This window comes from Cyprinodon variegatus, unplaced genomic scaffold (genome assembly GCF_000732505.1).
Source record: "Cyprinodon variegatus isolate N-32 unplaced genomic scaffold, C_variegatus-1.0 Scaffold208, whole genome shotgun sequence".
Classification (NCBI taxonomy): Eukaryota; Metazoa; Chordata; class Actinopteri; order Cyprinodontiformes; family Cyprinodontidae; genus Cyprinodon; species Cyprinodon variegatus.
In genome coordinates this window covers 393,575-420,008 of record NW_015150661.1, presented here as the reverse complement: position 1 = coordinate 420,008, position 26,434 = coordinate 393,575, and the positions used below count along the sequence as shown (strand labels likewise).

Here is a 26,434-nt window from a genome sequence, read left to right as displayed (position 1 = left end):
AGTCAGTCAGTCTAATTTCTTGCCAGGAGTTTGTGACCTTAAACTAAAGCACAATTTGAACAATATTTAAAAGCACTATGAAAAAAAAAGCTTTATAGTGACCAAGTAAGTGTCTGTATTTACGCCTGTTTGTGGTATGAAGCAAAACATGCAGTTCAATCTGTAAAACTCCTGTGTTAATTAAAAGATTCTTAAAAAAGAAAAGATGGCTTCTCTGGCTTGGATAAAATGTTTGGCTTACATTATCTTTGCATATTTGGTCGGGTTAATCGTCATTATTTATCTCTGCTCTGAATAATTTAAGAGTGATTTAAAGAAAAAACAAAGAACAGAGAAAATCTCTGCATCTTAGCTTAAAGTTAAGAGAAATAACCAAAGCCTTCCTCCTAAAGGAAGGAGTGTTTTACCAGCAGACCTGCAGTCCAGCAGGAGCAGCCTAACCATTTTGGTCAGGTTCAGTCAGTTAGCCCCTCATTGATCACCTCCACTGACAGCACAGTAAGCCATGTGGAACAGTTTCCCTTCACTCTGGACACTGCGGGATGAGCTCGACAGGCTGCTGTCAGGGGCTGGATGGTCTGCATGCTTTAATGGAAAGAATAAATTGAGTGCCGTTTAAGCTGAGGCAACAGCTTTAATCATTGAAAAAGTGCAGTCACACTGAAAACCTACATGCCACTACCTACTGGTGGAAAAAAAAAGAAAAACGGTCACTTTTACTTTTGCATTTTAACTAAAGCAGACAGTTAATTAAAACTGGTTTGCAACAAATGCCTCAGATAACCATTTGCTAAATTAGTCAGGCAGCCAGTGAGTTTATTCCATTGCTTCTTTGCACAAAGTTTACATGTTTTCTTTCTTCTTAGCCAACCGGCATCTAGAAAACACACACTCTGAGCTAGACAGAGGCCCTCTTGAGCTTTATAAACCCATAAACAGATTTCTGGCATGAATCTGGGATGTATCTGCCTTACCCCACCTTAAAGAATTAATGATCCCATGAAAAAAAGGCAACCCGGTAAAGTTGCAGAATTGTGAATTAATCTAAAAAATGACATATCTAAAACATCAAGCGAGCATATATCAACACTTAAAGAGCATTGGTAGTAAAACAGCTTTTGTACTTTTAAGTGTTTCTTTGATATGTTATAAAGGTAATGGTCTCTTACTATATCAAAGCTATCAGAGTCCATATTAACAGTGCTGACCCACATGCTTCATATCAGCTTCTGGTACAAATCCTGATGGCTATTGATCCGTTCTCATCCTGTTAGTGCCTGCAGTTGATCACAGCTTTACTCTCTTCTGTTTATGTTCCTAAACTTTTAGAAGCAACCACAGATTCCTAATAGTTTTAAAATGACTGGAATTTTGAACCATGAGTGAATTATAATATTGTTATCTGTGTGTCCCTTTTCTGATTTCTTTTGTGCTGTGACACACTGTTTCAACGTGCTGGAAAATACAAAGATCCTCATTAATTTGACATTTCAATCTCAATATTCCTTCTAATAGGTGTTTGGGGGCAGAACTGCATTTATGTCCATTTTATTGGGTGTAAAGCAGCCCTTTAGGCTTGTTTTAATGTTCTCGTTTCACTCTTTCATCACCAGGAGACTCATCTAAACAGGAATAAACAAATAGAATAACCACACCAGCCTTCTGCTGTCACTTCATGTACTTCCTTGCACAATTTCAGTCTGTCCTTAATATTTACTTTGAGTAGATTTTTCTAAAATTGCTCTAAGGTGGTCCAAACAAGATAATTTGAGCACTTGTCAGTAGGAAATGCAGCCGGAAATTTAACAGGCAATTCATGGTCACTAAGGTGTCTTGAAGTGTTTTTGCACTGCAACAAAACCTTTCACCCTTAACGCTCAGGAAAATTGTATTTGTAGACCTTTTTTTTTATTATTATTATTTTTAGAAGCAGCTGTTTTGTTATCTCCATGTCAGACATTTTTGATGCAAAGATTGCTGTATACATTTGTGTAAAAACAAACATATCTGTTTTGTTATAACAAATTGTTTTCTTCTAAGGTGTGAAAAACAAACAAAAATTGTAAAACTTGCTGTAAAGGTTGAACAATCAGGGAAGTTTACATTTTGCTTATGGAACAGTTTCTCTTAACAATGTCATACTTTTATTCATGAGCTTGGACTCTCAGCCAGACAACCAATTCCAGCGAGTCAATTTTCCTATAGGATGTTTTATTTAGACTTTTTTTTCAGCATATCAACTATTCAGCTACTCAAGCCACTAAAAAGTGTTTATGCATGAAAGAAAACATCCAAATAAGCCTCTTTGACAGCCGCACAGCTTTAGTAAACCCCAATCTCATGTTATGCTGCCTTCCATATCATGTCGTAGTGTACAGGGCTCTCACCTACGTGAGATTGTGAATCAGGTTTTGAGTCAGGCTGCTGCTGCGGGCATACAAATGAGCTCGGTGACTAACACCACCACAGCAGTTTAGGGGAAGGTCTCTGAAAAACGGGACGCATACTGGATCAGGTGTCAAAGGGTCTAAAAAATTGTGAGTTATTTTTTTTTTCTTTCGCCTAACATTTCATTTACATCCAGAAATATATATTCAATGCCAGATTTAAAGAACAGATTCTGGGTTGATGTCAAAGATTTCAACTTAATTTGTAAGAAAATCTTGCAGACAACTTAAATGATGGGCCAGTTGGTTAAATAATTTCTATGCGACTAATATCAAGTGACTGAATTTGCAGCGATACCTCCTGAATAAACACATGAAGCAAATGACAACAGTGGACAGGTGACTATGGCAACAGAAGACAGGACTCCCCCATTAAATAAAAAAAGAAAAAAAAACCCACAAGCTTTGGTCCAGAGTTAATGGCAGCAGCAGCTCCTTCACCTTGGAGAAAACAACTAAACATAAGATCTGAGCTGCATTACTCATCCCATCCATCTCTTATTCCAGCAGCTCACATCTGGCAAGTTTAAAGTTCCTCTGACCCCAGAAAGACACTTACACAAAATCCTTTATTTGTAATTTTCAGCTTGAACACTTATACATAAAAACAGAATTGTGCTTTTATGTCATTATAAAAAATCCACATTGTATTTTAATGTCATTTTGTATGTGTCAAATGTACCTTCAGTGCAGGAATAGTTATTGGAACCCTGTCAAGGATTTCTCTCACCATCGTGGGAACAACTGTTTTGCTGCATGTTGCTGATGTAGGGCTCTCTGCCTCATCTTATCCACTAAGTGCACATTTTGTTTAGTGCTTGATGTAGCAGGTTAGCAGAAAGATAACTAAAGATAAACTGGTGCTGAGCACCAAGGTAGAGTGTTTAAACCAGGGAGAATAAAAAAACAAAACAGATGAATCAGCAGAGGGATGACCTCAATCCCCTCTAATGGAGTAGGCAGGGTCAGAGGCAGTCATCACTTTGTTGAGCACGGAGATATTTGATATACTTTGGAGAAATCCATGGCAACTTCATACATCACATTTACAAACAAAAATAAATACAAACCTGCAGAATAAGGTTCAATATTTGATGTACTCAATTTGTCCAGATAGGTCCTATTTCAGTGATGCCTTGATTGACAGCAGGTTTGGCAGTAATAAAGTCTGAATGTGGCTGGAGGTAAACTGCAGTGTGAAAAATGAGTCACTCTGACTAATTAAAATAGTTTGTGGCTCTGAATGACTTAAGTGTGACAAAAATATATTAAAAAAGGAGTAAACAAGTTCACACCACTGTAGCTAGCCCTAAAAAAAAAATCTTTTAACTGCTTTGTTGAGGGGAGATTGACAAGAGCATGGCCTTGAAAGACGATACGATGGTACAGGAGAGCGTGTCAGCAGGGAGGTTTAGCTGGAAGCAAAATTAACTAAAAAATGATAGAAATTACTAAAGATTAGCAACTAAAGGTGTTAAGAGAAACCTAAAACCTCCTAGTAGGCAGCTTAACTGTGGATAATCTGGAGCTAATGATACTGCTCCCTAAAATCCTTTGCCCCAAACTGAACGCCTGCGGCTCTCCATGCTTCTTCCAGGACTTTCATTTCTATACTATAGACTTGAAATTTACCTAATCTAAAAGGAACTTTGGCTCTCCGAGTTCCTCTAAACTTACCCTATTACTGTTTAGAACATTCCAGAGTTAAAAATCAATTTTCAGAATATCCCCATTTTCTGGGAAACCCATTTGATTTTAAATGATTTTCTGTCACCAATAAATCAAAACATTTTATGGTTTAACCTAAATTGCATAACAAATAAATTGAGTTTTACAATAAATTCAATTTATTGAGATTCACCTTGAATTTCTAACATAGCATAACTCTGGTTTCCATCTTTCCAAGTTGCAAATATATCAGAGTTCTGTTAAACTAAAATAGATGATCTGGCTGGTAATGTTAATGCAAAAGAAAGTTAAACTATGTTATCACATGTGCATTTATAAACACAGATGAGACAAACATAAAATGTAAAATCTTTAATTAGCAAATACAGTCACACTCACACACAAGCAAACAAAAGTAATTATGTGCCAAAAGCTGTTAAGAGTAGAATGTAAGGCGTAACCATCAATTGATAACCAACATAAATACATTCCTGGGCAAATAATCAAATACCAAAAGATGTCACTTGAACCCAAGTCACATGTTGGTGAATCAGTCTTTCAACACTGATACAGGTCGTTAACTACCAAGGAAAAAAACAAAAAAAAAAACCCAAAACGATCACATTTTTTCAAGATGACGGCAGGTCACATTTGAGTGCTTTTGTAAAGACACGCCTGCTGCAGATAAATTTCACATTAACAAACCAAACAAGAGCTGCATTCATTGTGGCTCAAACATCAAAACGACAAAATAATGAAATAAGAAATGCCCGAGACAAAAATTAGACCAACTTTGTCGGAGTTTAACACATTTGGAGGGTTCAGCGCCTTTGTGGACGGATTCAGTGGATCGTTATCAAAGCTACAACAAGCAAAGGTCTATAAAAAAATAAAACAAGTTAGCTTGCTTCTTGAAAATGTTCTTTTCCTGAGTTACTGACTTTCATAGTTGAATACAAGCGGCACACAGGCTGATGTCAAATAGTCAAACCTCTGGCTTTCATACAACATTGAGAATAAAATAATGATTTGGTTTTCAAGCACTTTGCAAATATTTGTCATTGAGTGGCAGAACAGAACAAATCAGGACACTATGTATATTTCCACATCACTCACAATCTTCATATACAAATAGCACATCACACTTAAACATAAAACATACAAAAAAAGGGGGAAGGATCCTTGCATCAACTTCTTCTGATATATCTGAACTTATTATTTTTTTAAGTTTCTTTACTAACATCTTTAAAAAAAAAAAAAAAAAAAAGATATTCTGCAACATCCCAAAGCTGAGGATCAGAGGCACATTCTTCATATATTAATGGCCTGAGATGCTGCCATGTTAATGATCAGAGGGAGCGAGCAGAAGGCCCAATCAGGACTTGTAGTCTGGAGAATAGAGCTGCGAGTAAGAGCTGTTTGGACTAACTCTTGTCCTGCGGTTGAAAGAATTTGCGAAGGGCGAGTCTTGACCTAAAATAGTCAGATAACAAATTGTTAATGAAGTACACAGAATACAATGCAGAAAGGCTTAGAGAATTATTATTGCCTACAGAGAGGTGACGGCAATTAGAGGCTGAAAATGTACGATTAAAAAAAAAACAGGTGAATCTTTAACAAATTTGAGTATAATACAAACATTTAATTTCATACATTTCAAATAATTATATTCACACAATGACTTATTTTAAGGGTTTATTTCAATAATCATAGGATACAGCTCATCCAATCCAGAAGTTATATTTCCAAGTGAAAATAGATTCCAAAATGATATGAATTTTACAGGCTTCTATTGTTGTTATACTATGGTTTACACAAGTTAGGAGAAGATGGCTGACTTGATGGGGATTGAGCAGAAATTCATTGACACCCTGCACAGGGACAGGAAGCCACAGGGGGTAACTGTCACAGACGTTTGTGGTTTCTACAAAACTCCATCAAAGCATATTAACAGAAAGTTGAGAGGAAGAAGAAGGTTTGATAGGAAAGGGAACTTTAGCATGAAGGATAACCTCTGCCTTGAGGAGGGGATGAGAGAATCTGGAGGATATTACCAAAATGTTTACTGGCATCAGTGCCTTAAGAGGCAGAGCACTGATGTAGGCTACAAAAGGCCTATCAGCACAGCTAAATGGTTACAAAGACTGGACTGTTGCTCTCATCTGCCTAAAGTCCTTCTTTCAGATAAAAGATGTTTTTTATTGGAAATTAAGGACCCAGCATGAAGGAGGAGTAGGGAAGCATATGTCTAATGTGAAGGATGTCATGCCATCTGATTGAGAGGAGGTCCACTGTGTCTCATCATGTTCAGATTAAACACTTCCTGTTCCTTCTGCTGAAAAGCTTTAGGAGGCTGATTTTATTCTTCAGTGGCATCGGTTAAACACTCTGCTAAAGTTAGTAAAATGGTTTTAATGATCATGGTGTTTCTGTACCTGATTAACAAGCAAACATTTTGTTTTAATTGTAATCTATATGCAGTTATAAAGAGGAAGATGAGAAACAGCCAACCAAACTAAAATGAGCTGAAGTCTGCTATAAGCTAACCTGGGCTTCCTCTACACCACTCTGCATTATTGCAGTAATTAATGCAAAAAGAAGCCTGATCAGGTACATAATAAACACACTATGCTCTGACACTTTATAGTCGGCTAGAGGTTGTACTGCTAAAAATCTTTTCAAACCAGATTATTGTCATTTTATATTTCTTTGGTTACCTGGAAACCAGTAACACCAACATTAGAAGTAAATGCTTGAAATGTATTACAGGCCATACAGTATACCTTTAGAGCATAGGTTCCTTTTTTGAGTGGAATGACCAAAAATGTAAATTTTATGTAATAATCAGACAGAGAGGATCATCTATGTCCAAGACTATTAAATGCTGCTTTTATAGTCAATTGTTTCTTCTTTATCTATTTTAATAAAACTCCTGCCTTTGTGTCGGGGCTTGATTTCTTTTTCAAAGACTTCTCAACAAATCCAGAGGTCGAGGACCAACTTTGCAGCGATAATGTAAGGAGAAGAAAAAAAACAACAGCTTGTCCACCTGAGGGACAGTTGACCATAGCTCAACAGCCGTCTGTGTGAGTTTCACATCAGACAGCCAACAAATCAAAGTCTGTCTGAAAAACAAAGATCAAAACATTTGAAACACAAATATATTGAGAGCTAGAAAATACTAAACATAAGCCTGCTGAAACCTGGTGCTGTGGCTATTTTATACCTAGAAGCTTTATAGCTGACAAGAATAGATTCACTGACCCTCATTCAATTCCAGGAACAGGGCTACGATTTCAACTCTAAGCTGTCAGTTTAGCTAAAAAAAAACAAAAAACAAAAAATGTTTTGCCTTATAAATCCAGAATATTTGAATAAGCTACTAAGAGAACAATCAGTCAGTGATCAAAACTGGCAAATTCTCCTCTTTCTGCTCTGCCTGGTGATCATTAGATTAACATTAGATTTAATTGCTCCTGTTCATTAAATCTATTAATAGAAAATGTCCAGTTTAAGTGTTCGGCTGTAAACACATTAGATCATTAGTAATTTGGTCAAAAAATGATTCAACATTTGCGAGAAATGTAGGAATCAAATTTATCACTGATAAGGAAAGCTCAGCCAGATCTTTCCCTTTTATATCCAATTTTTATTTAAATGTCAAGTGGAAATCTGACAAAAACACAGCATACATGTTTTAGCTATACCTTCTTCCATAGATAAAGCTCCCAGGGATACACGTGTGTATGCAGCATGGCATCCAGAGCCTCAAGTGAAAAATATTGTTGCTATAACCAGTTGGAGGGAATCTTGCACCCAAAATCCATGTCTGCCTGCTGCACTGCTCCTCAAGCAGTGCCAAGTTAACATGACGTTTGTTCTTAGCAGATGAGTCTAAATTCACAGCTCGACCTTTATATGGTTGACTTCTTTTACTGCTTATAGTCTGAATATACATGCCACAACATTTCTGTGGCAAATATGTGTTCAGATGGTAGCAAAGTGGATATGGTCCCCATTTTAAAGTGGACAAAGAAATTAAATTGGAATTTGCACAAACTGGAATAAGCAGATCTAACCAGTAGAGAAACTGGCATTACAACCCAAAGTGCTGCACCACTAGAAGAAACAGCCCCCTTAACTAATCTTTTTAAATCCATTCATAGAAAATCATCACTTGTTTCTGTGCTATGGCATATTTTTACTGCTTTACTTTCTAGGATAAAAAAATAAAATAATAATAATCTTTAATTTATCTACTGACTGCCTGTGGACTTGGATATGTTAAATGTCTTGTGGAGAATTGAAATGTATCTTTACTGAATCAGGAGAAATTAACAGCCGCTTCAAAGTGTGTTAATTTGAATCCATTAGTTTTAAAATCATTTTGTGGACAAAGCTTTGAAACTTTTTGTTTCCTACCAGTGGTGGATGGTGGTGTCCTCTGGATGAAAGCCGGGTGATATGATTGCTCCTTTGGTGACAACAATGAGTGCAGGACTGCAGGAAAGAACAAATACATTATAATTATTCCAATTATGCAAACAGGGGAAATCTAGATGGAAGGCAATTTTAGGGCTCTTACAGAGTTAAATGCATGCTGTGCTTGATACACATAATATATGCAACACATGACTAATAGATGAATAAAAAAAATATATGGATATAAGCAGCTAATAAGTTAGGAACTAAAGGTTTTATATTCAAAATAGTGATGGGAACAAGTGATCGACTTATGATTAATGTAGTTTAAAATTATGGAGGATTTTTCCCGCAAAAACTAAGATTTCCTCTACTTGAATTCAACATTCAAAAATTCTGCTTTCTCTCAAATGTATTTTTTTCTCCATCAAATCTTTGTTCTTGCACAGATATTTTTTTTCTCTTTCGTTTACTTCCTTCTCCTCTTGTGCAAACCAGTCTCTGCTCAAGTGTAAAGTAATTCTGTTCATAAATATAAACACTTGGTAAACTCAAGTGTTTATAGTTATCACCTAAATAGCACTGTGTAGCCATGCTAAACAGTTTCAGATTTAAAGCTATGAGAAATTAGCAACAATGGTTTTGTGACATCTCAGGAAGTGTGTGTGGATCGGGAAGTCTGGGCATCTCTGCTTAGACTGCTTCCTCCATGATTCGGCCCCGGATAAAGCAGAAGAAAATGGATGGATGGTTTTGTGATGGCAAAAATGTTTTTCAAAACAGTTATTTGCAATTTTTAAATTGTAATCTTAGAAAATGTTATTCCAATTTCCAAACTGACAAAGAAAATTTTTTTTTTCCTAAACCAAACTTGAAACATGCAAACAATGAACCAGCTTCCTGTGCCTTTGCTCGCCTGACATTTCACCTGCCCAATGAAAGCAATCTGTATCGCAAAAGTGGTCTACTGGTTGTCAGTTTCCCCTTAATGTGACGGATGGGGATTTTACGGAGCGACTCACGGTACTGTATATACATTTAAAGCAGAGCAAAGCGGCCAGCATCCCTGGCTCCAGCAGATCTTACAGAGGTGCTCCCATTTCAGAGAGCCCAGGAGTGGCTGGTTCACGACCGCTTTAAGCAAGGCCTAAGGGAGGCACCTGCTGGAAACTGGCCGGTGTATGGTCTGGATGAACAGTCCAAGGACAAAATTAAACCTCTTTTTTTTTTGTTAAATAACACCTAAAACTTAAGAGGTTTCCTTATACTTTGTCAATATATTTCTCTCCATCTTCAATTTTGATTTTTGAAAAAAAGCTAGTCTCCACTGACTCCTTCACTCTATGTCACAGCCACATCTGGTCCCTGACTGGTTTTCAGGATGTGAATAGAAATAGTTTACATCCTGCTAATTTCGCTTTTCTCTACTTTGCAAGGGCGGTGGCACTCTCACTCCACTGTTTGTTAAAAGGATAATACTGTAAAATTTATACCTTTTTGAAGTAAAAAGTTCTAGTTTTAAACGAAAAATATGGATTACTGTTAATTTTTACCAACTTTTACAAATCTGGGTTTATGTCATACATTTAAATCTTTAGTTGCATTAATGGGAATCTGCTTGCTTTCACGATAATGGTAACATGTCCTCACATTTAATCCACAGGTGCAAACAGGGAGCTAGTCCTGCATAACATATTGACTGGCAAGCATCATCATAGTATCACTCTGTAAGATATTGCATGACTAAAAACTACATAGATGCAGTAGTCTGTTTAGAGACCATAATTTAAACCTATACTTGCCATAGCAATATTTGGATAGCTGGATGGGCTTTGACCAGCTCCATTTCCTACACCTGATAAAAGTTCTTAGCTATAATGCTAAAGCTCAATGAGATAATTGGGGACGTTATGAAGGCAGACTGATAATATATCTTATCTTCTAGTGAAAAAATCCCCCGAAAAGAAAGAGACCCTGAGCAGTGCCTCGTGTGCATCACTGAGGTACTTGTCACAGCTTCTGTTATTGTATGTACTGCTGCCAATAGAACTGGTGCATTTTAATGAATCTCTGCCAACAAAAAAGCATGAATAAATGCAGACTCATGGAGGAGCATCTTGTCCTCACATTCAGCCACATGCATTAAAACTTTCACAGACATTCCATCATTTTAAAAGGCAAAACAATCAGAAACACTGTAGCAAAGTCACATTGCTTTTCAGGATGAAGAGGTAGGGTGTTTGAGTAAAGTAAAAGGCTGATATGGATCCAATGCATCAGCCAACCAGCTAATCAAGATCTGATTGATAGATCTGTCCCACAGACAGCTGAAAGCATACAAGGTTTGAACACCTGCAAAACCTAATTTTCACCACAAACAACCCATTTGAAGCCATTTTCTTTGACATAAACCCTTTTCCAATTTATTTTTTATTTTTTACTTTAATCTAGACTTCTGTCTTTTGGTCAAATATTAGACTTTTTACACACATATCAGGTCTTCTTTAAATACTCTGTGCTGACTAAAACTAGATTACTAATTAAATGCTTTTCAACTCCTTAAAATGAGCTGTCCGTCATGCCAGCAACCCAATCTTGCATTTCCTGTACACTTAGACCAGGCTGCATTGGAGAGAAATACAGAATAGCTTTCCCTGCAGGCCATGGAAATTTCCCTCTTCAGACTGATCAGTTAAGTAGAGCTGAAGCTACTTCCAGAACCAGATTCCAGAACCATCCACAACAAGAATGTGTGCAACATTCTGTCCGAATTACGGGAGTAACTTGAAAAATCTGAGAGACTGCTGAATGAGGCAGAACAAAGGACACATCTAGCCTTCAGGCTGGGCTATCCAGAACAGAGTCCATTGAGAACACAGCCAGCACCAGAACATTGAAGATGCCCCATCTTTCAAAAACAGAGATCAATAGTGATTCCTCTGTTGAGTAAAACAAGCTTACAGAAATTAATAGTAACTGCATTGTAGCTATCCCAATCCTAACATCTTTAGAGTTGTTTAAAAAGTTAAGACAAACCATTTCAATAAGGGTTTCAAGACTAACATGATGCTAATGTTTAAGTTTTCTGAACTGCTCATGAAATGTGATTCCTTAAATATGAGAAAAATCTTTAAAATGAGTTCTGTAGTGTCTGCTAGCATTTAGCTCCATTGCTTTATTAAACCAAACCTAGCAAAAGAAGCAAAAAGCAATTCTTCTAAAAATTCACTAAGAAGTAATCACAGAAAGTTAAGAATATCTTATCTAAACTAATATTAATTTCTGATCAGGCAAATCCTTAATTAAAATGTTGAATTGTTTGAACACATCATTAGTTTAAAGCTAATTTGACCTCATTCTAAAGACTTTAAAGTTGTAGGGAAGCAGCTGTTCCAACCGTTGCATTTCTAAATTCTCCCGAGTGGTGCCCGAGTTTACACGAGTGAATAAAGTGAATGTGATTGGTTGTTAATCAAGGGGGCGGGATTGTTGTGGCGGAAGGTTCGCAAGCAAGTTTAGCTGTGGCCAATGTCTCGGAAGCATCTTGCTAACCAGTTAGCAACTTAGTGCTAGTAGGTTCCCAATGGAAATTTACATTGGGACCAAGTAGCACTTAGCAACGACACTGTCAAGGAACGCTATGGACAGAGGAAACATGCAAGAGGAGGAGAGTTTTGTGTCGGAGGTCATGGGTGAGTCTCCTCCGTCATTCACTTTTTATTTAGAGGAGGAAAGCGGGGACAAAGTTGTTGTGAAAGAGGATGCCAGGGCGGCAAAAGCTTAATTTGGTGTAGAAGGCTTACAGCCGTACATGTTTGAGCCCTTGCCTGGCAACGCTGCCAGTTTTGTTAGCTCTACGCCTGCCGAAGACACAGATGCCCATTCCCGTGAACACTGGGACGGAACTCAATGGTAAAGCAAATGATTCTTATTTAAACCGTTGCGTTTATTAGCTGGGACATATGAATCAAGATGCTATGACCGAAAACATTTGATTGACAGTCTGATAAAGTGTACATTTATATACATGATTAAGCCAGAATGATTTGACATTCAAATATGACGTCCCTACGACTAAGAAAAACAAGCATAAAATCCATGCCCAACTGTGATATCATTGCAACTATTTCATTACCCCCTTTAAGTTAACACAATAGTTCGTTCATTTTTGCTGAGTTTCAATCTCTTAGTTAAGAGTTTTCAACTGAAATATGTTTAACCTTATGCTACTAATTTTTTTGTTAATACATTCTTAATTCTGAAAGGAAGTTAAAATTTATTCCATATATGTGCAGAGTTAACCAATTAACCATAATCTGAGTTTGAATCAAACTTTCAGCTGTTTTTCCTAACAAGGCTAGTTGGGAATGTGTTCACAGAACGACACATGAAGTTAAATAAAGTCACAACAGTAACTAATTGCATAACACCTACCAATGATGATGATGGCAGTGCCAGCCAGCAAAGCAAACAAGGTGCAGAACATCATCTGGTAGGAGTTTATGAAGCTGTGGAAGGAGTTGCTGTTCTCCATGGAGGTGCCTGGAGGAGCCACAGCTGGGAGGAAGCAGATAAAATGTGAATAGATTGTTGAGGCTTTTTTAAAGTGATGAGGACATAGTGCACACATTCTAGTAAACCGCCATGTACATCCTCATAATGATTAATGAAGAAAGATTTCCCTTCTGCATGATTTGAACTTAAACCTTCAGCACCTGTTTTTTTTTTCCCCCAGTAACATCATGTTCTTGGTTAACAATCTCCTATAAGCAAAGTATGTCTAAGATCTAAGAGCCAGAGGACCTAGCAGGGCTTAAATCATGTTTATCAACAAAAAGTAAGTTAGTGCGTCAGGTTTTCATTCAAAGGAATAATTACAGCCTTGGTCATAAAACATGTTTGTAACCGAGAAGTCTAACTTAAATTAGTGCTTTCTTTTGCACGTTCTAGATTTAGGAGTTTAAAGACCGTGTGATGTAAATTTGAAATATCATTTACCAATTTATGGTAACTATGCAACAGCTTTTCCTAATAAAATAAAACTAAAACAGAGGTTTTTGAGGTCTGGCATGACATGTTATTTTTTACACAATTGTTATTTAACTTCAACATCGTTCATTAAACAGTAAAGCGTCATAATAATTACTGATCACAGATCAGTGCCAGCTATTTAAATCCTTGGCTTTCAGCTAAGTCTTATTTTTATATACATTTCCAAGATGTAAGAGTTAAGAGTGCATATGCTTATATCAAAGCTTGGATCTGGATTGTCCTCACATTAATAATAATCACATGTTACTCAGGGAATGTTTTAGCAGATTTGTAGAGAAAGTCAAATTTGTAAGGATAGTTTCTGGACAGGACTTATTGCTTCCCTGCAAAGTAAGGTTTGCTATTTTAATTGTAAAAAAGAAGAAAAAAAAAAAAGCAGAACTTTGATGGAAGATCAATGAATGAAAAAAAGTACTGACTGTAATAATACATTATTTTGGGAAAGATGTCACCAAAAGAAGATCACATTTGGTAACCTGTTGCTAAGCAGATTAATATTCACACAAGAACAGTGTCTGACCTTGTCTGGCTGAGCTGGAGTCACCGACATGAATGAAACTGACCGGGATTACTAAACTCTGGCCGGAGGAAGGGCTGCTTATTGTGATAGAGGCTGAAACAGCTGAATGAAGGTCCACAGCATTAACAGTGTACTTGGTATAACTTGGAAACTCTTCATGGACCTCTTTCTCGTAGACCATAACACTGGGAGAAGAAGGGACCACCTAGAGACAGCAAAATGTGTTTACCTATAGCAGGTTACAAAGCTTTCTATTGTATTTTTACACGTTACCAAACAAACTCCTGACCTCCAAGCTGGACAGAATGCTAAAAGGCCCATAAACCGTGAACTCAGCAGATGGGTGCAGGCTGGAGAGCAGCAGTTCTGTCTGGTCGGAGAAAAGGCCTGGCTCTATAGGCAGCCGAGCGCTGACTTGTTCTCCAGTGAAGACGCTGCCAACCAGGTCTGCCTTCACCAGCAGGTTGCTCATAGACATGCTAAGCACACGTGTCTGTTGGTCAGTCATGGGCAGCAAGGTCATAGAACATGTGTAGAGACCTGGAGCAAAAACAGAGATTTAAAAAGGGATGGTCGTATTAGTCATGGGCTTAATTAGAAAGAGAGTCATCCTTTTATTTTTTTGCTTTACAAGTTGACGTGGATTTATATTTGGCCAAATTTGATTTGACACCACTAAATAAATAACCAGTGCAACCTATGTCTGTGGATGTCGAAGGGAAAATAAAATATGTGTGTTATTGAATCAATATATATCAATATATATTATTCTTTGAAGGCCTCAGAGGTTTGTTGGAGAGCATCAGGAAACGAACAGTGTCGTGAAAACAGGTGGACAGCCACAAACTGCAGGGCTGTCCATTGAACTAACAAGACAGGCACAGAATGCATTAATCAGAGGAACAAGGTAACACTATGAGAGCTGCAGATGTCAATAGCTAAGGTGGAAGCATCTAATGAGAAGATGGCTGTTTGTCATCTACTCCAACCATTTGACTTTTATGGCAAGAAAAAGTCAATAGTTACAGGAAACCTGCAAGAAAATTTGCTTTAGGTTTGCAACTAACCCTGTAGGGGATAAAGCAATTATATCAAAGCTCCTCTGGTACAATTTGGTGGAGGGAGCACCATGCTGTGGGAATATATTTCTTCAGAGTCAGGTTGAAGTTAGAAGAATTAAATCTCTTAGATGCTGCAAAGACTTGAGACTAAACATTATCATACAGTGAAGTGGAAAAAAAGACCATAAGCTCAGCCAGAGCTACAATTAGTGGATTTGGTAAAAGTATATTTGTGTGTTAAATGGCCTAGTCAAAGTTTAATTAATCTAATAGCCAATGTGTGGCCAGACTTGGAAAGATATGTTCCCAGATGGTCTCCATCCAGTGAGAAAGAGCTAGAGCTGATCACAAAAAATGGGAAAAATATGTACAGCAACAGGTGTTTATACACAGAACGGACCTGTTGGAGATAAATTCATACATTAAGGACAGTTTGCTGATTTGTTTGTTCATTCAGCAAGTATTGTTTTCCTTTCACTTCACAATATTCAGAAGTCTTCAAGTGTTGATCTTACAAAAGGCGCAAAATATCTACATGAACTTTAGGTAACAAAGTTTACTGCAAAGTCCAGAGTTCTAACATCCAACCCCGGGTTCACAATTAAACAGAGTATTTAGAAAACAAGTGGGAAGCTGTAGGACTGTACGATAAAGCACACCTAGTGGAGGCCAGCAGTGATAAACAAGCAACTAGGGCGAGTCCCAAAGCCCAAACACAATTACATCAGTGCTTTCAAGCAACATGGAGTCACCAGAGTTCGATACATCACTCGGACACCTTTTATGGCCTCTGTTAAATTCATTCCTTGGGCAATGCAGGTATTGATTAGGCCCTTGTAAACACTATTTTTCTGCTCTCATGAAGAGCACAGACATAAACACTGTTTCTAAGATTTAAATGTACCTTTTCTAAGAACAGATCACAAAAAAAGGAAAACAAGAAACTAAGCCAAGAATAGATAGTTAAATTATTTAAATAAAAGATGCATGAATGAGAGTTTAAGTGACATTATGGTCTGGTTAGCAGACAATTCCCAATCCTTTACAAAACTTTATGAGCAGGTCAGATTTGAAGATTTTTTTCCTTTCCTAAAAACGAGGAAAATCTATATATATATGTCACCTAGTGGGCTTAAAATGGTATGGAGGCAAGCATCCCAATTTAAAAAACATCAGTCACCTACAGGTTAAATCCAAAGCAAAGAAAAAGCTTCTCCAACATTAAAAGCAGAGATCTGGGCATTCTGTGACGCTTACCAGTAAAGAGGGAATGTACAGTATTGGAATTTTGGCCGATATCTGATATGCTAATATATTATCAACTGAACTGACTGATAACTGGTTATTTTCCTCTTAGACTTATTGACAGACATTAGGTAGTTTTCTCCCTCCTTTTTGGATTGCAAATAGGACAATTAGGTGCACTGGATCCACTGGTGCTGCAGGCATAATCATCACTTGTTTGTCGACAAAATAAATATTATTTATTGCTTAATTATATTGGTGGAATGGCGTATGTATGATATGTCGTTTAAAAGCTAATTTCAGCATGTACCGATAACATGCCGATAATATCATCCATCCCTACAACAAAAACTATTGACATTAAACAAATAAAGTATTCATGAGTGAAATGTATGCAAATGCATCAGAAAATGTTATTTAAGAAAATTGTTCAAAAGGTTCTGTTGTCAGGAGCCCACAATTTTAACCTAAATTTAAATTAGTCTTACCAATGCTGGAGTCAAAGCTTGTGTGGGTTTTGAAGACATCATTGGCAGAGAAGTCAACAGTGTCACTGGTAAAGCTAAGATGGCAGCTTAAAGATTTCTCCGGCTGAAGCTTTGAAATAGCTTCTATCTGGGTAGATGAGCAAGTCCCTGGAGAGCAAATCGGAAGAGAAAGCTAAAACACCATATATTATATTTTTTAAAAAAAGAAAAAAGATTAAACTAGCATTTTTGTTAATTATTTTAGAAAAGGCAACTGAAAAGCTGAAACTGAAACATTTGAACGTCTAGATTTACCTACAAAGAAAACAGATAAGCTGAAACCAGAAATATTTCAATAACGTAATCCCCTCTGTTGCCAACATAGTTCTTTGTACACCAGATTTCTGTTTAAGATATTCTTACCAATGAGGTTGGTTCCTCTCTCTCTGGTTGTAAGTAGAACTTTTGTCACCTTTCCAGACCTGACAGGTGAAGGCTGAGCCATAGTTGCCGTTTTAGAAGGTGCTTCCACAATTACCTATGGAGTAAAAAACAAAAAAATAAACAAACTTCTTCCACATTCAGAGGGATGGGGGGTTATTTTACCCCTTTCCTAGCTTTAATTGTTTGGTACCTTATTCTTTCAGCTAAGGAAAAGGGTCTTTTCTATCAAACATTTACTTTACTCAGATCCACACCCTGTTGCCAGTAACTAACAATTTTCTCCCTCTTCACATTTCTGCACTAACATTTTATTAAATTATTCATGAAATTATACTTGGAAAGGGGCACATGGTCTGTTATGTTGACAGGTGGTGGGGTTGCCAACCATCGGATAAAATATGGACTCTAATAAGGAATCCCTTTATTTGGCAGTTAAATTTTGTGTCCTGTATTGAAACCAAAATAGACAGAATTTGTCCCGTGTTTTCATAAATGTTGCTATACATGTTTGTTTTATGCTGGTGAAGATTCTCAGTCATCCCGGTCATATTTTTATTTTTTTTTTTACTTTTACGCAATGTTTGTTATACTCACATCAACACTAAGGATAACAGTAATTAATATGATAAAATCCAGGACATTTCAAGTCCGTTAAAACTGTTATTGATTGACTGACTTTATTGATCTCACAGTGGAGAAATGTATTAATGGTCATTTACTAAATTTACTATGGTCAAATCTAGGCAGAACCTGAAGAGACCAACAGTAAATAAATAATATAAATTAACAATATAGCTAAGCTGAGGTGTTTCTGTACATTTCCTTCATTAAATAGGTTTCAAGTGTAAATACTGATTTTTGAGGAATCAGTATTTAGTGGATCATCAACATCAAGCTGTTTTTTTCCTAGCAAGGATAATATATATAACTTTGATATTTACCCTTGGAGGTAAACCAATAATATCACTTCCTGTGTTCAGTGGGTAATGGAAAAATGAAATTGATTTAATTTCTCTTTGGATCCACTAACCGAATGGTCTGTGTCCTCAAGCATGAATTTGTATGTGTTTTTTTTCTGTTCTCTATTTTATTCTCGCTAATATTTGAAATAAACCAAGAGGTTTTTGTTTTCTTCTTTTAATTTAGCCACATCTTCAATTAACTACCAATATAAATCATTTGAATAATTTCACTTTTAGGGAAATAAGCTGATAAACAGTTTTGTATGTGGGTATAAATGAGTTTGTTTACAGTGCTGAAATGAAAACGGGGTGAAACAGATTACGTTGGTTACATTGCTTCCATCTAATGTTTTGCCGTATCTGAAATTGTGTGATTTGATCTCTTCTGCTATAATCTACTGGGGTAACAGCATTAAAGAAATTAAGTTTAAAATGCTTAACAAGTTGAAAAGCAGCCTGGTTCTGTTCACTAGAATCTCTGGGATTTTTACAGTAAGGAACAACTCTTAGCATCATTTTCTGAAGACTCTTGAACAACAACAGAGGATCTTCAGTCAGATGCTTCTCCAGATGTGCTGCAAGACAGACTGCAACAAGAGATCCTTCCTGCCTAAAGCTATAAAACAGCTCTCTCTCTATACAACATTAATTTCACTTTGGGGTCAAATAAATTTTGTTTAATTGAATTAATATTAATTTACCCACATCTGGTATATTGAGGTCTTTTCAAACAATGAGAAAAACATTGTAGCTATTTGATAAAATCTCAACACATATCACCGTGTCTCACTTTTCTAATGCATTTCTTGCGTAACAAAAAGGTTGAAAATGGACCAGAGCAAATTAACCCAGGATTCCCAAAGTGTGGTACAAGTTAAAGAGAAACAATGTATGCACTAAAAAATGCTCCTGATTGATACAAATGAGTGTATTCTACAGCTCTACAAAAAAAAAACTGTTGTTTTTTTATAATATAGTTAGCTGATTTGTTAACAGATGCAAGAACCACTGAAGTAACTTAACGAGCCAGAAAGTTGTGCAGAATGTAAAGAGAAAAAAAGTGCTTTTTATTCATCATGCTCATAAAAACAAACAAATCATAAGAATATATTAAAACTAATGTAAATAAATAACTAACCTCTCTGTATGTTTTCAACACACCAGGTATTTCATAGAATACAGTAACTGTCCCAGAGTCTCTGGCTACAGCTGCACCACTTTTAGGGTCCACCTGGAGGACCCCACTTGCTGAGGAGCTCCATGTACCATAAGCACCTAAAAAGGAAGGGAGGGAAATGATCTGAGCTATAAATATTCAGTAGCAAATGTAATTCTTATTGTATTAAGTATCAGGGAAGAAACATAAAATGCAAAGAACAAGTAAAAAAATAAAATTAAGGGAACACTCATAAGTGTTATTTATATGTATATGTAATCCTAGATCTGAATGAATGAAATGTTATCATTGAATACTTTGTTCTGTACAAAGTGGAATGTCCTGATAGCAATTTCACACACACAAAAAAAAAATATATATAAAAATCAATGGAAATTAAATGTATTAACCAATCGAGGCCTGGGTTTGGAGTCACACAAAATTTAAGTGGAAAAACACAATACAGGCTGATCCAGGTTTGATGGTCAAAATGAGGCTCTGTATTGTGTGTGGCCTCCACATGCCTTTAACTCCCTAAAACACCTCTGCGTGCTCCTGATGAAGTGGTGGATGGTCTCCTGAGGGATCTCCTCTCAGACCTGGACTAAAGCATCCACTAACTCCTGGACAGTCTTTGGAGTAAAGTGATGCACATCCCAGATGTGCTAAACCGAATTCAGCTCTGAGGAACAGGCGGGCCAGTCCATAGCTTCAATGCCTTCCTTGTCAGCAGGAACCCAGGGCAAACCACATCAGGATATGGTCTCAATAGGGGTCTGAGGATATCATCTCTCTGTCCCTAAGGTCAGTCATGCTACCTCTGGTGAACACATAGAGGCCTGCCAAAGAAATGCAACACCACTCCATTACTAACCTACTGCCAAAACGGTCATGCTGAAATATTTGGCGGGGAGCAGACTGCTCTCCATTGTGTCTCCAGACACTGTCCCATTTGTCACATGTGCTCAGTGTGAACTTGTTTCCATTTGCACAACGGCATGTGGAATTGATTGTCAATCAGTGTTGTTTCGTAAGTTGACAGTTTGATTTCACTGAAGTTTGATTAAATGTGTTGTTCATGTGTTCTTTATTTTTTGAGTAGTGTATATAAAATTTCTTAATGTAACATTTGTAGGCTTTTGCATGCAAATGGTTTTGTGCAATTAATGCCCCACTCACCATCTGGGTTTGTTAACTTGGCTTGGAAGCAGACCACATCACCCACAACCAGTTTGTTGGCTCCATCCATATAAATGGCATGTTCAACAGGAAGTGGAACATAGTCTGCCACACCCATGTTTTCACTATCCCACACTGCAACAAGTGTGAGACCTACATTGACGGTTCTCACGGACAGCGAGTGGTTAGTGGGGCCGACTCCTAGCTGTACCAGATCATCCCTGGAAGAAAGCAGAATGCCATAGGTCAATGTAACAATGGCAAAAATGGCAAGTGATATGTACACCGTAAAATGAACATGAGTGATCTAGTAATATAGCTATCATGCTGTTATATCTTTGCTTTAAAGCTACAGTGTGTAATTTTCAGCGACATCTAACGTCCAGACTGCAGACCGCAGCAACATGAACATCTCCCCCCCACCGCTTCTCCCCCCCAACAGTACGGCGAGCGTTACGGGACAAAATGTCTTCCACGACGTCCGCATCACCTACCTTCTCAAGTGATGAGGTTTGTTTACATAGATAATTTTACAGATAGTATTTCATTAGTCTGTGTAGGGTATAGATTTCATGTAGACTTAAACAACTTGCCGTAGTTACTTTCGAGCGTAATGGGCGATCTCGCAATCGCTAGTTTGTTGGCTCTGCGCTGCCGTAGCGCAAAGATGTCTGCCTCCATGGCTGCGAGACCCGCTCCTATGTAATTATAAATAACGAATTCTAAGGCAACGCAAATATTAAGGTTAAGAGGCTGAGTTCGTAGATGATGATAATTAACATAGTTATGTATAATATATTACATTTCTGACTGTATATCCCTGTATTACACACTGTAGCTTTAAATAATTTTAGAACATGTTCAACAGTTTTGTTCTGTAAACACCTGAATTACACCAAATATTATGTAGTACATAGAAGCTTTGTGTATACCCTGTGAAAGCAAACCTTCCAAAGTATTTATACATTTTTAATGACTGTGCACTGAGTGTGTGAAACGAAATTCAAATTCCTTGTTTGTGGTCACATCTTGGCCATTAAGCTGATAGGAATTCTTAATTACCAGGCAGGTTTCTGTGCTTGTCTAGGATAGTGTTCTAGTTTACCTTAAATTAAATGTAATTCAAGTCCAGGCAAATATAACTTAAATCTCAGATATTCAGCCCAATTGGTCTCTTTGGGACTTTAGGTTTTAATTACAGGCCAGTGTTGGCAGTTCCCACACAATCAGGACTTTAACAACAGAGCTCAATGCTGTTGCTCTAAAATTATCTCAAGAACTAGAAAGCAAGAAATGACTATAGTCACATCCCTAAAAGGACAGCCACTCTCCTCTGTGCCCAGCACTTCCACAAACTTAGGGCACTACCTCAGGAATAGAAAAGAACAGTAAATTCAGCTTTTAGGCGGATTAAGAAAAATTTATGTTTTTAATTAATGAAGAATTGCAGAAGCCCATTGCCATAATTTTAATGACCAAATGGATTGGACTAAACACATGCAGAGAAAACAGTTAAGTCCCAGGGCATCACTAAGTAAAACTAAAATATTTCAGCATGCCACCTTGTTCAGCTCCATTACACTTTGATAAATGATATTGTTCACAAATAATTAATCGACAAAAGTTGCTCTGAAAATTCAGCAGAATTCTGTAGAATAGAAAGCCTGTCTCTTATTAGATGATGAGGCTTTGCTGCCTTGGGTAATTTTAGGGAATTAATTAAACCTAAAACCCGTTTTCCATTTTAATTTGAAATGGTAGGTCTGAGTGGGATACCATGACAATTACTGTAATTATAAATGTCTACAAGCTTTGCTTATAGACATCTATTCAAAATGAGCTAGTTGTAAAATAATCACAGTTCTGCCAGTTTCATAAAAATCTATCTTTAAACTGGTAGATATGAGAGTTCAGAAAAGTAGAATAACTTCAATACAAAATGACTTAACATTTGAACCATTTTCTGACCAATACATACAGGTTCTATTTTTTATACAATATTGAGTCCTACTCCAGCCACTAATACTGACTTGACTCCAGTTAAAAATAATAACTGCTCATAGCAGCGAGTAGAAATAGATTTTCAAAATGGTTCTCATATTTTCTTAAAAGACAAAAAAAAAAATGCTAAATTCTGTATGAGCAGGACAAAGCTTTAGGAAAATAATGGATGAGAGCAAGGTTACAAAATTCAATTTAGCACATCTCTCATGAATGTACTCTTTGGTGATTTTAGTAACCTTTGATCTTAAGAGAAGTTTTCTTTTCAACTTTGTAATTTGTCAGAAAATTTGTACTTTTGGGAAAAAGTCGTCTTTACTGGCTTTTTTCCACCTGACTAAAATGCATAAAACAGCGCCCTTTTTTTAAACCGTTGTGAAAATAAGGTTTTAATCAAGGAATTTTAAACTTTAACATCTTAAGGCATCAGGAAGAATGGCTGCTTTGCACCATTAGCTGCATTCAGGAAGCATCAAACACATCCGAACCAACAGTCAGCGTGTCGTTTTCAGCTTCCACCATGACAATCAGCAAACATATCTTGATGTGAACTGATTTATTATTATTATTTTTTTAACTGTGTGCAAAAACATTCTGCAGACCATGAGTGCATGTGACTTATGTAAAACCTGTTTAAAGACAAGTTAGGCAATGATAAAAAACAAATCAGTTCAGCTCCAGTTAGAGGCGGTCATTCTGTGCGCCTCATCCAGAAATTAGGAAGTACATGTACTAACTGCTCTAAATATGGTGCTTTGCTAAAATATACTCTTTGTACAAAGCTTCAAGGACTTAATGGTCTAATTAAAAGTACAAATTCACATCTTCCGTCGAATTTCAACCTGAAAATAAATGAAGAAATTGCACCTTAGAATAAAAGCTGCAAAATTATTTAGGTTTAATTGGGGACATAATTTTAGTCTTACAAAACTGAATAAGCAAGCCTTAAAAACATGGTCTACAAGTAATTGCAGTGGGACCCTTTACTTCATCTAATTAATATTTATTAGTTTAGGCTTCAAAATATTACAACAGAAAAGAATCAAGAAGTGCATTTAGCCAAATCCTACTTATTTTGTTTAATGAAAGAAATGTAACATTTCTAAACCCAATGAGTAAAACAACATAAAAATGATCGTCTTATTGATCATAAGGTTTATCATTGTTTTTTGTTTTTTTTCCCTTCCCTGATATTTTTGTGATTACCGAGCAGCTCTAGAAGAATAAAGCAAAATAAAAAAAATCCCTTCCTAGTACACTATGTTACTACAGTAAAGCAGCATTTACTTTACATGAGCTATAAAAACCAAACCCTGCTCTTCTACTGCAACAGGGCCTAAATCACATGGAATTAACCTCAGTGGGGAGAAATCCAGCAGCTTTCTCTCCACACCAAAAGTAATACTGCTCCCTCCTGTGTTCTGTATGGGTCATAGATATGCTCAGTGGTATTCAGTCTTAAAAAGGCAGCATAATGTTCATTAAAGGGCATAAACGAAAATTATACAAGAGTAAAATGAAAATTAAGGAATAATTAAGGTGAACAGATAATGTGGAAAAGTTATTATTGTTCCATATTTGAAATATCTAGAAATCTATGATTTGATGTTTGAATACTTTATCCATTGCTTTAACACCAATAGAGCGGATTCTTAAATTCTGCTTAAAATATTTAATTTGACAGACCTGTTTGAAGAAAATGCAAGTTGGGAGTTTGAGCTGTGCAGGGCTTCTCCGGTGCTAGCATGAAAGTGCACAGTGAAAGTGAGGAGTATTCCCAGAGGAAAGGCGTTCAGGCCCTCTCTAGTGAGCGTGTAAAGCACTGGACTGGTACTGAAGCGAACATAAGACACAGGAACCACCTGAGGAATGAAGAAAAGGGTTGGCGTTTAAAAAAAAAAAAAAAAAACTCTTAACAGGTGCTTTCAAAGAAAAAAAAAAAAAAAAAAAAACTCTTAACAGGTGCTTTCAAAGAAAATGTCAGATTGACTCCAAACGCGTGTGAGAATCTCTTAAATGAATATTAATATTCGCCAAGCTAAGAATGAAAATATTGTCATGCATCCATTATAACTTGCAGATTAAAAGACATAACATGACATAAAATGTTGCAATTTAGCTTTGGTACATTATCAAATGGTTATGGATTAGTGCTTCTAGTTTCATTTTGTGTCTGCCTCCTTAAACTCCCAGTCGGCCTCAGCAGAAGTCCGCCCACATTCAGCCTGGTTCTGCTTTCTTCCTGCTAAAAGGGAGTTTTCCTCTTCCCCTTCACTTTGTGCATGCTTGTTGTGGAAGAATGCTGTAGTGTCAACAACAAGATGCAAGCGAATATCTACTGTGGCCACATGCTCACCCAGGAAGAGAAAATCCTACAAGTCAATGACCATATGTAATCAATTGATTTTAATTATACAACTTTTCACCAATTTGACTACATGATCTGACTAAATTGTGTCTGTAAAGTGCTCAAGATGACGTGTTGTGAAATGGCGCTATATAAATAAACTAAATGGATTTGAACTTTCTTAACTAAAAACAGTTAGATAAAAGCACATTTAAATGCTTCTAGCCTATTTTCAACAGAAATAAAAAAGAAAAAAAGAAAAAACACCTCTTAATTGAGATTAAAGAATTGTAGACTTTACATAAATTAAGACCTAGTTGGTATTGTGAGACCAAATTTGATGGCGAGTTTAAAAGGATGCATTGCTTTTCTAGGGCTACAGCTCATAAGATTTTAAACTCTTATATAAATTGTTTTCAACAAACTGAGCTGACCTTCACAGTAAGGATGAGAGTTTGATTGACGCCAAAAATCTCCTGCGAGGTGACCAGTAATGAAGATATCCCAGTGAGAGAGCCAGATGAGAGAAAGCCCTTATTGTCAACTTGAGCGACAACAAGCTGGTCAGGGCAATCTAGCATCCGGTAGGAGAGCACACCGACCCCATCTCTGTTTGATAGAAGAAAAATAACATGATGTTATGTATGGCATTTCTACGATTTAGAAAACACTGGTTGTCTGTGTCTGTTTTTCATATTAATGCCATAAAGACATTGTGCAACAACAACAACAGGCGACTCACCTGTTAGTTTGGAGTTTGAGAGCCGAGTTTGGAGCCATTAGTATCTTCTCAGCCTCTACTTGAGGATTAAGCATGTGCAGCTTGTCATAGACCTTGATTAAAGCAGAGCGTTGAAACTCAAATTATTAGAGGACCTTCAGCAGGCTTTGATGTTTCTGCGCTAGTGACATGTCATAGTTTATTAAAGCCCTGAAGACAGATGCATTCAGCTTCAGCTAATCTGAAGTGTTATCTCTTCAAAGATCCTCCAAACCTCCGCATTTTCAATATTCTGCTGTCACAAAAGCAAGCTTTCAACATAAAGCAGCAGGGAACACAGTGGCGACGAGCAGAGAAGTGCATAAAACAGGTTTGAATTATTTATAATACTGGTGCTGGGATGAAAGATGAACAATTCTTACACAAGATTACCTCCAGCATGTTTAGTTACTGTACCTGGATCTGGATCTCATCACTCAGCTCCTGTACATTTCCCTCCAGCTGCTGTGCATCTGGGTCAGAAACTCTGAGAACCACCTTCAGCCCAGTCCGGCCTCTAGTTCTTCCTGTCACAGTCATGCCGAAATTATGCTCTGGCTGAAGTTCAACATTGGCCTGAAGATACAGATCATTATAAGAATGGCAAAAATAGCAGCAAATCTAATAAAAAGGAAACAGCCGCTTCCTCATTAATAGCCTCCTTCTTGTCCCTCTTTTGTCGTTGCTGAGTGGTACAGGGTTC

General features: G+C 36.9%; 1 protein-coding gene across 1 annotated transcript in view; it reads right to left on the bottom strand.

Annotated features, from left to right (window-relative positions):
• Positions 1 to 4,471: 4,471 nt before the first annotated feature.
• Positions 4,472 to 26,434, bottom strand: part of nup210 (nucleoporin 210kDa) — a 44,400-nt gene continuing 22,437 nt past the window's right edge. Inside the window, exons 28-40 of the mRNA XM_015380165.1 lie at positions 26,149 to 26,307; positions 25,714 to 25,805; positions 25,406 to 25,580; positions 24,311 to 24,486; positions 20,624 to 20,844; positions 19,427 to 19,563; positions 17,306 to 17,420; positions 16,904 to 17,050; positions 14,399 to 14,649; positions 14,110 to 14,314; positions 12,972 to 13,094; positions 8,538 to 8,615; positions 4,472 to 5,588 (exon numbers count right to left, since the gene is read on the bottom strand). Coding sequence (XP_015235651.1) covers positions 5,491 to 5,588; positions 8,538 to 8,615; positions 12,972 to 13,094; positions 14,110 to 14,314; positions 14,399 to 14,649; positions 16,904 to 17,050; positions 17,306 to 17,420; positions 19,427 to 19,563; positions 20,624 to 20,844; positions 24,311 to 24,486; positions 25,406 to 25,580; positions 25,714 to 25,805; positions 26,149 to 26,307 — 1,977 coding nt within the window. The 3' untranslated portion in view covers positions 4,472 to 5,490. The remainder of the gene's footprint in view (positions 5,589 to 8,537; positions 8,616 to 12,971; positions 13,095 to 14,109; positions 14,315 to 14,398; positions 14,650 to 16,903; positions 17,051 to 17,305; positions 17,421 to 19,426; positions 19,564 to 20,623; positions 20,845 to 24,310; positions 24,487 to 25,405; positions 25,581 to 25,713; positions 25,806 to 26,148; positions 26,308 to 26,434) is intronic.